The sequence below is a fragment of the Sarcophilus harrisii genome, chromosome 4, assembly GCF_902635505.1.
Source record: "Sarcophilus harrisii chromosome 4, mSarHar1.11, whole genome shotgun sequence".
NCBI classification, from domain to species: Eukaryota; Metazoa; Chordata; class Mammalia; order Dasyuromorphia; family Dasyuridae; genus Sarcophilus; species Sarcophilus harrisii.
In genome coordinates this window covers 94,929,472-94,944,463 of record NC_045429.1, presented here as the reverse complement: position 1 = coordinate 94,944,463, position 14,992 = coordinate 94,929,472, and the positions used below count along the sequence as shown (strand labels likewise).

The 14,992-nt window shown below is 44.7% G+C and overlaps 1 protein-coding gene across 7 annotated transcripts in view; it reads right to left on the bottom strand.

The window, feature by feature from the left end:
- NAV1 (neuron navigator 1) overlaps positions 1-14,992 on the bottom strand; it is a 352,671-nt gene that overhangs the window by 22,203 nt on the left and 315,476 nt on the right. For 3 of the 7 annotated variants that reach the window (XM_023501863.2, XM_023501861.2, XM_023501860.2), the window contains 11 exons: positions 14,381-14,824; positions 13,777-13,818; positions 12,689-12,837; positions 9,774-9,944; positions 8,685-8,737; positions 7,606-7,629; positions 7,416-7,493; positions 2,736-2,819; positions 2,348-2,459; positions 973-1,094; positions 188-196 (listed from right to left, as the gene is read on the bottom strand). In XM_023501863.2, the coding sequence (XP_023357631.1) occupies positions 188-196; positions 973-1,094; positions 2,348-2,459; positions 2,736-2,819; positions 7,416-7,493; positions 7,606-7,629; positions 8,685-8,737; positions 9,774-9,944; positions 12,689-12,837; positions 13,777-13,818; positions 14,381-14,824 (1,288 nt within the window). The remainder of the gene's footprint in view (positions 1-187; positions 197-972; positions 1,095-2,347; positions 2,460-2,735; positions 2,820-7,415; positions 7,494-7,605; positions 7,630-8,684; positions 8,738-9,773; positions 9,945-12,688; positions 12,838-13,776; positions 13,819-14,380; positions 14,825-14,992) is intronic. The other 4 variants (XM_023501862.2, XM_023501864.2, XM_023501865.2 and 1 more) reach the window with 4 other exon arrangements.

Sequence of the window (14,992 nt, the reverse complement as noted above, 5' to 3'; positions counted from 1 at the left end):
CACTTCCTCTATGTTTATTTGGAGTAGCTATGGATGAACCATGCAGCAAGGTGGGTTAAGAATAATGAAATGAGTGTGGTGGTTAGTTTCATCAGTGGACATCTGGTACAAGGTGGATGAGTTGCCCTGGAAATGGGAAAGTCACGCAAAGGGAAAGGTGGAAGTGAGGGGACTGGTGGATTCTTACCTCATAGACCTGGAAAAAAATAGGGGTTTGAGGTCAGCATTTGAGAGGGAAAAAAAAGCAACACTTAATCACTCATTTCATCCAGCTGGGGCCTTCTCTGAACTGCAAAGCATAGGGGTTGTTGGGGGTGGAGAGTTCTAAGCCCCCAACCTCCTGTCTGAGGAGTTGAAAGGGATGTGATATTTCAGGGGATGGGAGAAGGGGAAGGCTCTCTTTGCCACAAAGCATTAAGAGGAGCCAAGATTGTGCCAGAAGCTACCTGGGGAGTTTGAGAAAGACCTTCCAGAAGTTAATCAGAATTGTTTTAAAAATGTAGAGCCATTCTTTAGGCTAAAAGTTCTAGAAAATCTTTCTCAGAGGTGATCTGGGGTGGGGGAGGGAAAGACTCATAAAAATTTCCTTCTCTAAAGCTTCTAGAAATATCTCCAGAAGCAAACAACAGAGGTTTATTGTTCCCTTCCTCCACAGACCCCTCTCCCCAACATACTCCTGATGAGAATGGAGGTTGATCTAAGGCTTTCTTCAGGATATCTCTTCCACCCTTCTCAAGTTGGAATGGACACCTAAGCCTAGTCAGGCTGGGAGGATCCCAGGGAGATGGTGAGTAGTGGGTGGTCAGAGCACAGCTAGTTTAGGGAAAGGGAGGGAGTAGACATTGCTTTTAACTGACAACACATCTGAGCAAAGAAGGATGGATGGGACAAGAACTGATCCCTGATACAGCGCTACCTCAGGGGAGTTTGAGCAGGGTCCTACATAGTCCCCTTCCTCCTCACCCGACCTACCCAACTCTTTTTTTTCTTCTTCTTCGCATCAGCATCCTTGCTGCTACCTATGCTAGAGTGGCTGGTGATGCTGTTGAGGCTGGAAATACTGTCTGAAGAGTTCTGTCTCTTGATCCGAAGTTCTACAAGACCAGAAAGGATGTGAAGAATACAGGGAAGACTTAGAGATAACCTGAAATTGAGTTCCTCTCCAGAAGACCCAACCAGTCCTATGTCCATATCTCAGAGAAAAAAAGATAGTGGTTAGCCACCTTTTGATTCTTCAATGATCAGAGAAGGAGCTTTGGACTTTCTATTTGACTTTTTAGGCCATGGGAAAAATAAATAAATTTGTGAGTTTTGAAGCCTGTGATATTCTTGGCTGTCATCATAAAGGATGGGGTAAAAATTTCAAGACAATTCAGTTGAAATTACTCTTAATTAAAAGATAAAAATAAAATTTATCAGACAAACTTCCAAGGAACATTGCTCAAGGCATTATATTCTTTGAGGAGAGTAATAGAGGAAAAGGTGCCAAAAAAATTAGAAAAATGGAAAAAAAATCTTTGAGGGAAAAACCTGGATCTTTGGGAAGGCATCCAGTCTAGGGCAGACTCTCATTCAAAATGACTTGATGATGATAACAATAGCCTCATATAACAGACATGAAATGAGGGTCTTTCCCATTAAATTATATGTTCCTGGAGGGTGGAGACTATCTTTTGCCTCTTTTTATCTTTCCAGCACTTAGGACTATATGCCTGGCACATAGTAGGTGCTTAACAAAATTTGTATTTTTATTTATTCATTTTTTTACAAAATGTTTATTGATTGATTGAATAGACCATCCTGTGATATTGACAGATCATTTAGTTTCTCTGAGTTTTAGTTTGCTTATTGGTAAAAATGATGGCATTAAGACTAGCCCATGACACATGGTTGTGAGGTTTAAGTAACATAACATATGTGAAATTCCTTTGTATTAAAAGTTAGAAAACACTATAATAAGGCAAGATATTTTCATTTTTATAGCTTTCTGACAGATGTTACTTTTCTTGAAGTGCAGGGGCTAGAGACCCTTAACTCAATTTTAAGTTAGCAGGGACATGCTAACCCTACAAATTCTATCTATTTTCTTCCTCAAGATGGTGTGCCCTCTTACATTTCTATCCGCTGAACAATAAATACTAGATTATAAATCATCAAGATAGCAGACTAACACTAGCAGTCTCAATTCATCTTTCACTTAGTGGCTACCCCACCAGATTGGAGAGTGACATGGAGGAAGGTAGGGGCAGCCTCTCTTGGTACTATTATATGAGACCTGGCACCTGGTCTGGAGAATGGGGGTATTTCCCCCTTCTCTTTATATCCCCTCTGGTTGCCAGTTCCTTACCCTTGGGTGTGACGTCTGTGCCATTAAGAGCTCCTTGGATGACAGCTTGAGCTTCAGAGTTCTTTTTCTTCAGGAAATCTATGGTCTCTCGTAAATCCAACAGCTCTGTGTCCTAGGGAAAAATCAGCCTGTCATTATTATTTAGAGGTCTGGAAAGTCCTGTCTGGTTTGTTGAAGTGAGATGCGGGCAGCCGGGACATATGCCTGAGGATGCTAGGCTGAGAATCCTTCAAGTTCCCAGAGGGATAGTAGCACCCCCCCCCCCAAATGAAAATTCTAGCACTCTAGGAAGAGGGGAAAAGGGCCAACCCTCACAGATCGGTCTTACACCCTCCATCACCCACCTGGGCCTTTCAAACTAGCTCCTTCTTTTTCTCAGCTTTCTCACCTTCTCCTCTGCTGTCTCAGCTAGGTGCCGCAGACGGGATGTCATATTCACCAGGCTTTGTTCAAAGGCAGCCACCAGGTTAGCCTAAAACAAATGCAAAAACATGCTTCAAAATGGCCTAATATTTGGGGAGTGGAGGTGGAATAACAGGGGAATGACGTAAAGCCATCTTTGGGATTCTTCAATATCATCAAATGCCTTTAAAATGCATCCTTGCCAAATACAGGTATTCTCATACCATTCCCTCCAAACCTGAAATCTTCAGTGGCTCCCTATTGCCTATTGAAACAAACAATATCATATTCCTTAGCTTAACATTCAAAGTCCTTTACAATATGGCTCCTTTCCAAATAATTTACCTCTGCAAATTCTATATTCCTGCCTAACTAAACCACTTGATGGTCCTTAATCTCATTTTTTCTTTCCTGCTTCTACCCATTTGTACAGACTGTCTCTCATGCCTGAATATAGTTTCTTTCCTCTATCCATCTCTGCCCTCCTTCCTTCAAATGTTACTTCTCTATAGGGGTTTCTGTTATAACTGTGACTTCTGCCCATCTCCTAGAAGTGATTTCTCTCTTCGTTAACCCACAGGATATTTCATTTGGTTTCTCCTGTGCACACAAGCAGTTTATAATTTATAGTTATTTGTATGCATGTCTCACTCCCACTATTAGGTTACAAGGATCTTAAGGGCAAAAACTCTTTTATTTGTGCCCCTGATGCTTGGCACAATACCTTGCACAAAGTAAGTGCTTAATCAGTGTTGATTTGCCTGTAAACAGTGGGGCAAATTAGCATGCAGTCTCCCAATCTTAAAATTTTGATTAATCAGTCAAAAGCATTTATTAAATGCTTATTACCAGCACAGGGCTAAACACTGGGAATGCAAAAAAGGGGTAAAAACATGGTTCTTGTCCCCAAGCAGTTACTTTCTAATGAGGAGGCAACATATAAATAAGTACATATGAGATATATATAGAATAGATTCAAAATAACCGGAGGGGAAGCCACTAGCCAGTTGGACAAGGATAGGGACTTGGCAAGATCTCCTGTAGAAGGTGGCATTTAAACCAAGTATTGAAGAAAACCAGATGTCATCCAATAATCCTTTCCTTGAACGACACTGAAGGATGGATTTGGGGCATGGAACCAAAGCACTTTGAGAAGCCTGCCTGGTTATCTATTAAAGAGAGAAATTGTTCTGTTATCTCTCTCGACTTCAGAAGCCAGTTTTGGGGTGGCAGGCATGGGGAGAGGAAGAAATGATCATCGTTACACAATGTGAGGTCAGTCATGGACCAGACCATGGACCATATTGTGAAAAGTGCTGGGGATACAAAAAAAAAAAAAAAAAAAAGATGCAAAAGAAGTTCCTTTCCCCAAGAAGGTCACAATCTAATGAAGGAATGTGCCATTTTACTCCTCCAGCATTGTCTGGGGGTGTCTGTAGAGGGTAGCTCCTCTAAAATATGCTTTGGGACAGGGATTCTTAATTTTTTTTCTTGTTTACATGGACCCCTTTGTCAGTCTAGTGACACTTAGGAAATATTTTTAGATGCATGAAATTAAATACTTATGGTTGCAAAGGAATCCAAAGGTTAATGAAAATGATGTATTTTTTTTTTTTCTTTTCAAGTGTATGGACCTCTTAAAATCTATCCATGGAGCCCAGAGTTAGAGTGCTAGCTTTCTAGGAGGTTGCTGAAACACTATGTATATTCCACCTCTGCTCTCCTAGGGAGGATCTTGCTCATATTTATTTGGCTTCTCCCCCAGTTTTTGAGTTTTTACTATACTCTCCACTTTGGGAAATAAAGGCCAAAAAATTTAGGCTTTTTGTGCAGGGTTTGGGTTTGGGAGATTGCCATCTAGGGACCATTACACAATCTGACCACTAGGTGTCAGTTGCACTCTTTGAGGAAAGGCTGTTGAGAAGGGCTTGGGGAAGGGGTTGGGATTGACCCTGGATAGGACTGATCCCTAAGTGGTTCGGTTGGGCGGCTGGCAGGAGGATGCTCGGAGGTGGGTGGGGGACATGATACTGAGGGGAAGGTGAAGGGAGAAATTAGGGCAGGGGAAGAAGCTAAAAGTGTGGGATGGCAGACCAAGCTGGGGACTGTAGGCAAGTGACAAGAGGGAACTAGTGGGGGTCCCTCCAGAGGTAAATCCTCAGGGTTAGACGCTATGTCATGTGATTTATAGACCCCCAAGCCCCCAGTCTAACGTTTGTCCATTCTTCTGCCTCCTAGCACCTCATCCCTCTCATTTGTGCCTAAATCCAGACTCTGGAGTCAGGAGGACCTGAGTGCAAATTGGAGCTCAGGGACTTAACACTTCCTAGCTGGGTGACCCTAGTCAAGGAACTTAAACTTGCAAAAATAAATAAGTAAAATGGGGAAACAGATCATCAGTAGAACAGACAAGATAAGCAAGAAACAGGATAGCCCTGTGTCTGAGTGGGAGATGAGAAGGGGAGGCTAGAAGGAGAGAGATGGGGAAGGCTTTCTGTCTCCAATCAGATTCCTTTCCCACTCTTATTCTAAATTTGCCACCAGGTCTTAGGATTCCCAGGTGGAGAGATGTCCTCTGTGGCCCTGAGTTGTCTGTTTTTTCTCACTATCTGGCAAATTGCCATCATCTTGACCTCATCACCTCTGTTTCTTTTTTTTTTTCCCTTCATTTAATGTGTCTGACTCTCTTCTGTAAACAGACCACCTGTCTGCTTCCTCAGAGGATTTCCTACATATTACCTTCCGCTCAGCCTCCTTCATTACCCCAGCCTCTTTTTGTGTAAAGGACCTCCCTCCACCTCAGCCGGGCTTCTCTCCCAATTGCTTTCCTGGTTTTTTTTGTTTGTTTTACAGAATCTTCCTCCTCCCACAGCCAAAGCTGCAAAAAGATCCGAGTGGAGTAGCCACGCTGAGTGAACTGCACCGGCGTGTGAGAGGGATATAGGATAGTTTCTAGGAAACAAGAAGTTGGACGGAACATGACAAAGTCAGGGGGAGAGACAGGGGGCACAGAGGGAGCAATACAGGTAAATCTGGTGAGGTCCTGAGGTCGTTTCTGCAACTAGGGAAACCGGCATGTCTCCACAAGATCTTCCTCTTAGATGGAGAACATGTCATTTTGGAGTGTGATTTCTTTTAGTCAAAGGGAACTTCCTGTTCTAAGAAAAATATTCTCCAAATCCCTTTTCTTGGCCCTGTCCCAGACCTGACAACACGACGGTTTGCAGATTGCAATGTAAATTAATCAGAAATAATAATGTTCATTGCCTCCCTGGCGCCTTTCTCTCTCATCTCCCTCTTTCTGTCTCTCTCTCTCTCCCTTCTGCCCTCCTCTGTCTCTGTTTCACCATCTCCCTCTCTGTTTCTCTTCCCCCTCCCAAGTCTCTCTCTGTCTCTCTCCGTCTCTCTCCTCTTAGAAAATAATTCCTCAAGGTTTGTGGGATATGATGACCCAGGCCCCAAGGACGATGGGTAAGACCTGGCGGGGAATGGGGATGAAGAGATGGATTGTGGCCAGTTATGTCCCAATCCTGATGACTCCTAAAGGCTGGAAAAGTGTGCTTGAGATGAACTTTCAACCTAACTAGTGTCATTCTCAGAAAATACCTCCTAATTTGGGACTTGGGGGAAGGGGTATGATCAGTATGGCTGGTCCCTTGTTTGATTTTACTGATGACCTGGACAAGCTTAATTTTGAGTGTGGGAGTTGTTGTACTTGGTTTGAGGATGGCTCCCCAGATTCAGCAGCTGGGTCCCCCAGAGAGAACGCAGAGAGAGGGAAACCGGAGTCACTGCGGAAATTGCAGACATGGTTACTTTTGTGTGAACATTTGGATGGTTCTTGCAGAGAGGCTCAGCTCAGCTGTTGTTTACAATTTTGGGGGAAAATAGTTGTCCCACCCTCCCCATTCACAGTAGGGCTATTATGTTCTTTGTTTACTCTTTTGGAGGAGGGGCATGGAGAGGTACTCCCACAGCCTTGCTGGAGGAGATAGCTTCTTCCCATTATAAAGAAAAGGAAACCAAGGCTTGTAGGAAGGAAACCATATTGGAGAGGGCAGAAATCAGGAGTTCTGGCTTCCCAGATTGAAGTTCAGATCATTCCAGCTAGCTGTTTGTGAAAACTAGCAGGAAATGGCAATTCTAAATAAAGGAGCTGGGTTTCTGTATGGTGATGTGATTCACAAAGAAGATACTGATGACCCAGATTTGGGTTGCCTACTTGTGCCAGGGTAGAAACACCATATAGCCCAAGGAGCGGGAGTGAGCCAGTTCAAGGACTTTATAACCTCTTCTCCAGGGCTATAACTCAAGGCAAATGGTGTGATTACTTCAATTTTGGCACAGCCTCTATGCAAAATCTCATTTTTTTTTCCTTTTGGGATTTTAAAGCTGTATGCAAACATGATTTTATCTAACCTCATAAACACACATACTGAGTAAGGCAAGGTGTAGGGCAAGGGAGACACAAGAGTGGTTCTGTCCATTTTATAGTGGCAAGAATGAGGCTTAATGAGGTCAGAGGATTGACCCTGGTAATTAGATAAAAACTTTGAGGATGGCCCAGGTCACTGACAGACTGTACCACCTCCTTTCCTTCCCAGCTGAGGACAACATGTGGTAAACATTGTTTGCCTGTTTTCTTCCCCCTAAATAAAACGCTTACATTGGCAGACAGCTGAGATGTCAGTGTGGCCACTTTCTCCTGCGATGATTCCAGCTCCCTTCGAAGTTTCCGGATTTGCTATAAGAAAGTGGAAAACAAAAACCATGGGTGGGGGGGAAAGCAAGAGGTCTGGTAGGGAAGAGGGGTGTTGGGGGTGTTAAGAAGCAGAGAAAGTGGCTTTGGACCCTACCTCAGATTGCATCCTCTCCTCAGCCTGAAGAAGGGAGCACAGAAGTGGAGAGAGGGAGAGAAAGAAAGGAAACAGTTACAATGGAGGCGGCAGGGTCATCAGTGGCAGGGTAGATTTCAAGCGTGACAGAAATGGGGAGAAACTGAAACTCCATTTAAAGCCCCTGACTTTCTCAAAGAACTCTGCTTCAATCCCCCTCTCCCCCCAACTAGACTGAAATCAGGACTGATTTCCCTAGAGATCACGCTGAATTTATTTCATTATTCTATAGAAGGGCTGAGAAAAGGATACCAGCTCACTTGGAGGAAAGGGGTGGAGTGGGGAGAAGGCTAGACTCAGAATCTACATTCTGACTCCATCCGTGTTGTTTATTACACCCATGGATGCTTAAACCTTTCAGACCTCAGTTTCTCAATTATACATTAAAGAGGTTGGATTTAATCACTGCCAAGGTTGCTTTGTGTAACTAAAACTTTGTGCAATGTTACAAAGTTAACATTTAATAAATGCCTTTTTATCACTGATTTATGATTTGGGATTCTTCTGACTTCTAAGTTCTAAGCAGAGACCTTTTGTTCTTTTTTTTATCTACCTGATCAGTAGAAAACACCTACCTTGTTGACCTCTAGGGAAGAGGGAAGATAATTGAAGGGAAAAATCTTGGAAGATCTGAATTTCTTGTGTTCCCTGCACAGCTAGTATTTCATAAATGTTGTTGAGTATTAGAATCTAGGAGTCCTGGAATTCCCCTGTACCTCATTCTTTTTTTCCTTATCACAATACAGTTATACCCCCTAAAGCAAACAGGGATTCTCCCTCTTTACAGAAGGGAACATTGAGACACCAAGGGTGCCCAGGATGGCAGAGATAAGAAAAGGATCTGGGAATTCTGTTTTATGACTGATTGCTATGAATCCTAAGCCTTCTTCCCCATCTAGAAACTCATCTGGCAAGATATGTAAAGAGAAAGCAGTTCTTCCCTCTTCCTAGGTTCCCCCCTAAATGAAGGGCTTCTGGGAAGAGACAGAATAGAGTGATGCAAGGTTGGGGAATATGGAAGGACAACTCAACGCTCTTACTGAGGAGTAGGTGGAGGAGGCACTGGAAGCCAATGACAGCACAGAGCCATGAACTGAAAGAGAGAAAAAGAATACACACAATTAATGGGAGCTTCTGGGGAGGGGGAGGAAAGGCGCTTGGATTCTGGATGACCTCAGAAGTCAACGGAAAGGGAACAGGGTTGGGGATGACTGGAATCACAACTGTTCAAAAGCTGGTCCCTGATCTCTGATGAGAAGACAAGGTCCTGTGAAGAGACAACCTCTCCTTCCAAAATCCACTTTGTGAGGGTATTGCCCCTTGTTCAGCCTTGTCCAAGGGGCACTTTGGCTGTAAGGGAGAGAGGGAGAGGAGACTTTCCCAGGAAGGTAAGAATCTTCCCTCTCTGAAACGCTGTGGAATTGCAGAAGAGGGCAAGTTTCTTATCAGAGCTGGTCAGAGACAATCCTGTAGCTGGTATGTCCCCTCTCCTCCACTTCTAGGGGCTGCCATAGAATCCCAGGGATTAGCAGATGAAAGAATCTCGTGGAGAACATTCACTCTGATCTATACCGGGAAAGACAAAGCTCCTATTGCCAGATCCAAAGGAAATCTCTAAGGAATGTCTCTTGGAATGGGAGTCCTGGAAATGAATAATAATGGGAGAGCCAGACTCCCAGTAATTCTTTTGACCTTTCAGGCTCCGACCCTCCCAAATAAAATCACAAACCCCTCTCTAAATCTAAAGCCTGGAAGCATTAGTGTGAGAGGGACAAAGCGGTACCTTCTTCTAGCTAAGGTAAACTCCTCCCCTGTAACTGATGTGTGCTCTGGGGGATCATTAGAAAAGACTTCTTGTTGGTCCCACTTGACTCTTCCATGCTTAATTTCCCTCCCCCTTCCCCAATGGCTGATGCTCAGTCCCAATGTCCCAGTGCTTATAGAAATGACATCCTGAGGTCTCTGGGGCCATGAGGGGAGAGCACTAAATGGGGATTGTGTATTTGGTGGTGGTGGAGGAGGAGGAGGAGGAGGAGGCAGTGGGAGTGGAGGTGGTGGTGGAAGTGGTGGGTGAGAGGAATCCCCGGCTGGGCTGGAATGAGCGTGAACCGCGATGCATGAAGTCTCACCGTCGTCCGTGGGGTCTCGGAAGGATCCTGACCGAATCATCCCCTTGGGTCTCTCGGCCAGGGACAGGGTGCTTCCCATTTGGGAGGTGCTGTATAGCTCGAAGGCCGCCTCGTGGGTGGGGATGCTGTTGGAGCGGGTGATTCTTGGCGTGGTGGCTGCAGTGGGACTCACTGGAAGGATAGAGGGAAGGGTGGGGGAGGGCAGGGAGAAGAGGCAGGGTCATGAGCACTCCAATCCCTTGGGGAAAGGAGCAGCAGGTGTGTGGGAGACTTCTGGCAAGAAGGCAGGAGGGATTGGGGCAAGGGAAGGGAGGGTGAAGGGGCCAGTGGGAATGTGCGTGCAACTGGCAGTTTGGGATGGTGAGGCTGGGTCTCAGTGGAATTAAGACTTTGCAATCTGGAGAGAAGGAGTAAATATGGTTGCTGATTCTAAAAACCCCAGCCTGGACCCTTTCACTCTTTTAAAGAAAGCCAGAGAATCCAGCAGCTATAATGGGAGTATCTCCTAGCAACATGGATTAATCCATGACCATGGAAATAGTGTTTTACTTTGATACCTGGAAAATTACCTGAAATTTGGATTATGGGGAAGGCTAGAGAAGTAGGTGGAGATGTGGGATGCAAGGGTTTAGTATTATCAAAGGGAGTTTTGGGGACATTGGGAATATTGTGAAGTTGTGTTCCTCTACTACTGAGGTAGTACCCCTCTCTACCCAGAGTGCCTCTGGCTTGGAGGCAGATAATCAGATTGGGTCAGAGATGAATGCTAAATGTATTGGTCAAAGCCTACTTCATATCTGGTGCACAATCAGGCTCCATCTAGCGTCATGATGATCAGGAAATCCATTCCTCTATTCTCACCTCATCTTTTTCTCTCATTCAATCAGTTGCCAAGTCTTATCAATTCCATGTCTGCAATATCTCTCACATCTTCCTCCTTTTCCTCACAGTAATTCAGGCCCTAATTATTTCTCCCCCAGACCACTGCAATAGCTTCCCTCACTTCAAGTCTCTCTTCTATGATCCATCTTTCACGTGGCTGTCAAAAGTGCTTTTCTTAAAGCACAAGTATGTCTAAGTTCTCTACTCATTAGATTCCAATTACCTCTAGGTCAGATACACACTTCTTTATGTGGCATTTAAAGCTCTTTACAACCTGGCTGTGATCTATCTTTTCAGCCTTATTATACCAATCCCTTTCATACACATTACAATTCAACACCTTTCTGCTGTTCCTTCTCTGTGAAACTCTTAACTACCAACTCTGCTTTTCCAAAGGTTGTCCTCCTGCCCCTTCCCCACCCAAGCCTGGAATGCTCTCCCACATTTCTGCTGCCTTTCAGAATCCCTAGTTTTCTTCAAAAACTCAGCTCAAGCACCATCCTGTCCATGAGGCCCTTCCTGAAACCTGTGGTTAGCACCTTGCCCCTCCCTGCCTATTATCTTGTATTTATTATCTACGTATGTATCCCTTGTTCCCCCAGATCAAATGTAAGCTCCTAGAGGAAAACAAACTATTTCACTTTTGTCTGCATTTGATACAGTGCCTGGTATAAAATAGGTGCTTGCCGATTGATTGATATCTAATTGAAAAATGTCTTCAGATGAAGGTTCCTTGCAACTCTTTTCCCTGGTGCTGTTTAACCTCCATACCTAAGCATGAACTATAAATCTATTTCTTCTTGCTCCGTCTTCTGTGGTGATAAGGAACAGCTGATCCCTATCCTAGCACAATACTCTTATTGATCTGGAGATTGATACTTAACCACCTTCCCTTCTCAGCAGTCCAGTCTTTTCTGTACTGTTTGGATCTCCAGTTCTGCACAGTTTGACAGGTTGCAGATTTTTAGTGTCATGGGGAAGTGTCATGTTTACCGAGCTTCAGACCCTTCCCCCAGACCTTTATCTTCCCTGCCAATGCACTGGGTAATGGTTTTCAGATAGACACCACAAATAGACTTGACAGCCTGGCCCTATGCCCTGTCCTACTGACAGTACTGCTGAGCCCAGCCTTGTGATGGTGGCCAGATGCTGCTGTTCCTTCCCTTTTTACTTTTGAGCAACTAAGTTGTATCCTGGCTTCCTCTCTTTAGGGCACCAAGGCAAGAAAAGGCTGGGTGGGACCCAGGGCAGACCAAATTCTGGGCAGCACTCTGCCTGAGGGCAGGCTGGCCTTTATCCAGAGCCCGCAGCTGGTGAGGCTGAGGAACTGGATGGGGTATTTTATTGGTGCGTTAGGAAGATCCTCTCCTTTAAACTCAAAGCTTTTCCTCAGTCTTGCCCTCCCTTCTCCTTCCTTATCCAAGTACTTCTCTCTCTCTGTCTCTCTGTCTCCCTTTTCCCCTCCCTCCTTCTCTGTCTCTGTCTTTTTCTCATTCTTTCTCCCTTTTCCCCTCCCTCCTTCTCTGTCTCTGTCTTTTTCTCATTCTTTCTCCCTTTTCCCCTCCCTCCCTTTCTGTCTGTCTCCCTTTTTCCTTCTCTTTCTACCCTTCTCTGTCTCTGTCTCTCTCTCCCTCTCTATGTGTGTCTTTCCCTCTCACCTTCTCCCACCCCCAACAGGGATAGAAGACAATACCCCCAGCATGGTATAGGCTCCATCACTCTCACTCACTGCATTTGTTTCTGTCACTCAGTGCCCCCAGCATGAGGAGGGTCCTAGGCAAGACTCAGAAAACCAAGTGTCAATCAGGCAGCTTTCTAATTTAGGATTCCAAAGCAATTTGCCAATATCCATTGGTTTGTGTTTGGGATGGAGAAGCAGATCCACTACCGTCACACTAATGTCTCACTCACTGAATCGAATCAGAGGTGGAAAACCAGGAGATTGGCCCTCCTGACCTAGAGGATGGCCCCTGCTTCTTCCCATGCACCAGCAAGCGGACCAAAGAAGAAAGAAAGCAAAACAAAACACTGACCTATGTTGGTGAGCTGGCTCTTTCCACTCAAAGACATGGAGAGGGCAGGGGGTGAAGGCAGATCTGACTGGTCGTCTGACTCTGGCAACCCCCCGATGGTGTGTGAGTGCCTCCGCTCCTTGGTTTCCTCCTGGGACTGCAGCTGGTACCTGTAGGAAGCAGCCAGGGCATAAATGGTGCAGGACCCAGATGAGACCAGGGAAGGGAGACATAGTGAGCACAAGGGGATGGGTAGTAGTGACAGCCCAGGGATAATGGCATGGCCATCTAGTCTGTCATCTTGTTTCACGGATGGATCAGTTGGGATCAGAGGCAAGATCTGAACCTTGACCTTGCTCACTCCACATCCAGTTTTTTTTATCCACCACAGCAAGGTGTAAGCCCAGAATTCCCACCAGCCTCCAAAAGGGGTAATAACCACCACCATCTTTCCCTACTTCTTCCTTCCTTCTTTCCTCCTTCCTTTCTTCCTTCTTTTCTCATTCTTTCCCTCCCTCCCTTTCCTTTCTTTTTTCTTTTATCTTTCCTTCCTTCCTTCCTTTGCCCCTTTCCTCACAACCTACAAGGTAGTTTGTAGAAGTATTATTTTCATTTTGTGAAAGAGGAAATGAAGGTTCATGCTTCTCATTTCTAGGTTTAGTATCTTTTTCCCCAAACCATGCCACCTGAGACTTGATAACTCTTTGGGCATAATCACTGGCTCACCAGAAGGCCTACTGTGTATTTGGGCAAGTAAGATGCTCTTTTGAAGCTATCTGAATTATTCCTTTTTATCAGGGTCTGGGGAAAGAAGATACAATTCTCCCAGAATAAAATTAGATGGTATAGGTGAGCTTATTATCTCAATTTAATTTAATCAAAATTTATTAGTCACTCACTATGTGCAAATCACTGTTTCTCCTGCAGAAACATGTTTTTTTCTCTTACCAGGAAAGAATAACTCATAGAGGGCAGACTCATAAGTCACGTACGGCAGGCAATGGGTCACTAAACTAGCAAAGGAGATGGGTGGATGGTAGTGAATGGAAGGAACTATTAGGAATGAAAGTAAAGAGAATGTGGGAGAAAAAAATGTTGTTCAGGGTTACCTGAGCCCCTTCTTGGGAAGTGTGTTCCGATCTCGTTGATTACTGTAGAAATGAAAGAGAAGAATATCATATAAGTTCAAATCAATTCCATTTAATTTTACAAACATCAATTTAGTACCTACTATGTGTATAATACTGCTATTATGTTAGATGCTAAGGAAATTCAAATCTTAGGTGCTGCAGTATAGGAGGGAGAAAACATTTGTATGGATAATTTGAATAGAAAGTATCCCATGTGTTGACTCAGAAGATAGTATTTGCAACTATAGGACAGAGAGATTCACTGGAGGTAATTCAACAAGACCCTGGAGGTTTACAGAGCATCCAAATTTGATACAACAATGAGCTACTTTATTTCCATAAATAAAAAGAATGTATCATGGATGATTTCCCAGGAGGATCTTTTTACTTTTGGGAAGGCCTCTACTAGGGTTATGAAGCAAGGCTTAGGTTAGGAGAACGTTTTTGGGAATTAGGGCAATAAAGGAAATAAGGGTTGGTAGTGGGGTAAGGGCAGATAGGGGATGGCAATGGTGAGGAAGTTCAATCAGCTACATTAATTTGATAGGCAGGAGCAAGACAGTTCCCATTGCAATTTTCTTACCTTTCCAACTGCCCAGCTCTTGGGCTCCCACTCCAGGTCAGCTCCCCTGCCTCTTCCTCTGTGGGTACAGCAGGGGGTACAGGCGTGGTGGGGGCAGGAGTACTGCTGGGGAAGGCACTGGGCAGGCTCATTGGCATCTGGAGCGACTCCATACTCCTGTGCAAGCCAGAGAGCTTGGGGTACATGCGGGGTTCCTTGGGGACATTGAAGCCGCTCATAAGCTCCAGGCCCTGAGAGAAGCTGGCTGAGTTAATATTGAGGATGGGTGCCGGGCTGGGAGTAAAGCAAGTGGGGAGGGGGCCACCCGTTGCAGAGCTCGTGGGATGCAGATCTGGGATCTTGGGGGCATGGACTTCACTGGAGGATGGTAGGTCTAAACTGTTGGAATTGACCTTGTCCAAGTTGGCCAAAGATGGAGGCTTAACAAAGCTCTTGGATGTGGCCCTGGAGGAAAATCAAATTAAGAAAACATCATTTAGTAAGGGTCCCTTCCCTGTGGGTAGACCTTGTCCTAAGGACTGTTTCAAAATACTGGACTGAGGAGACATGGACTCTGACAGTCAAAGGAAAAAGATAGCACATACGGGAGGAAGGAATAAACCCTTTAATAAA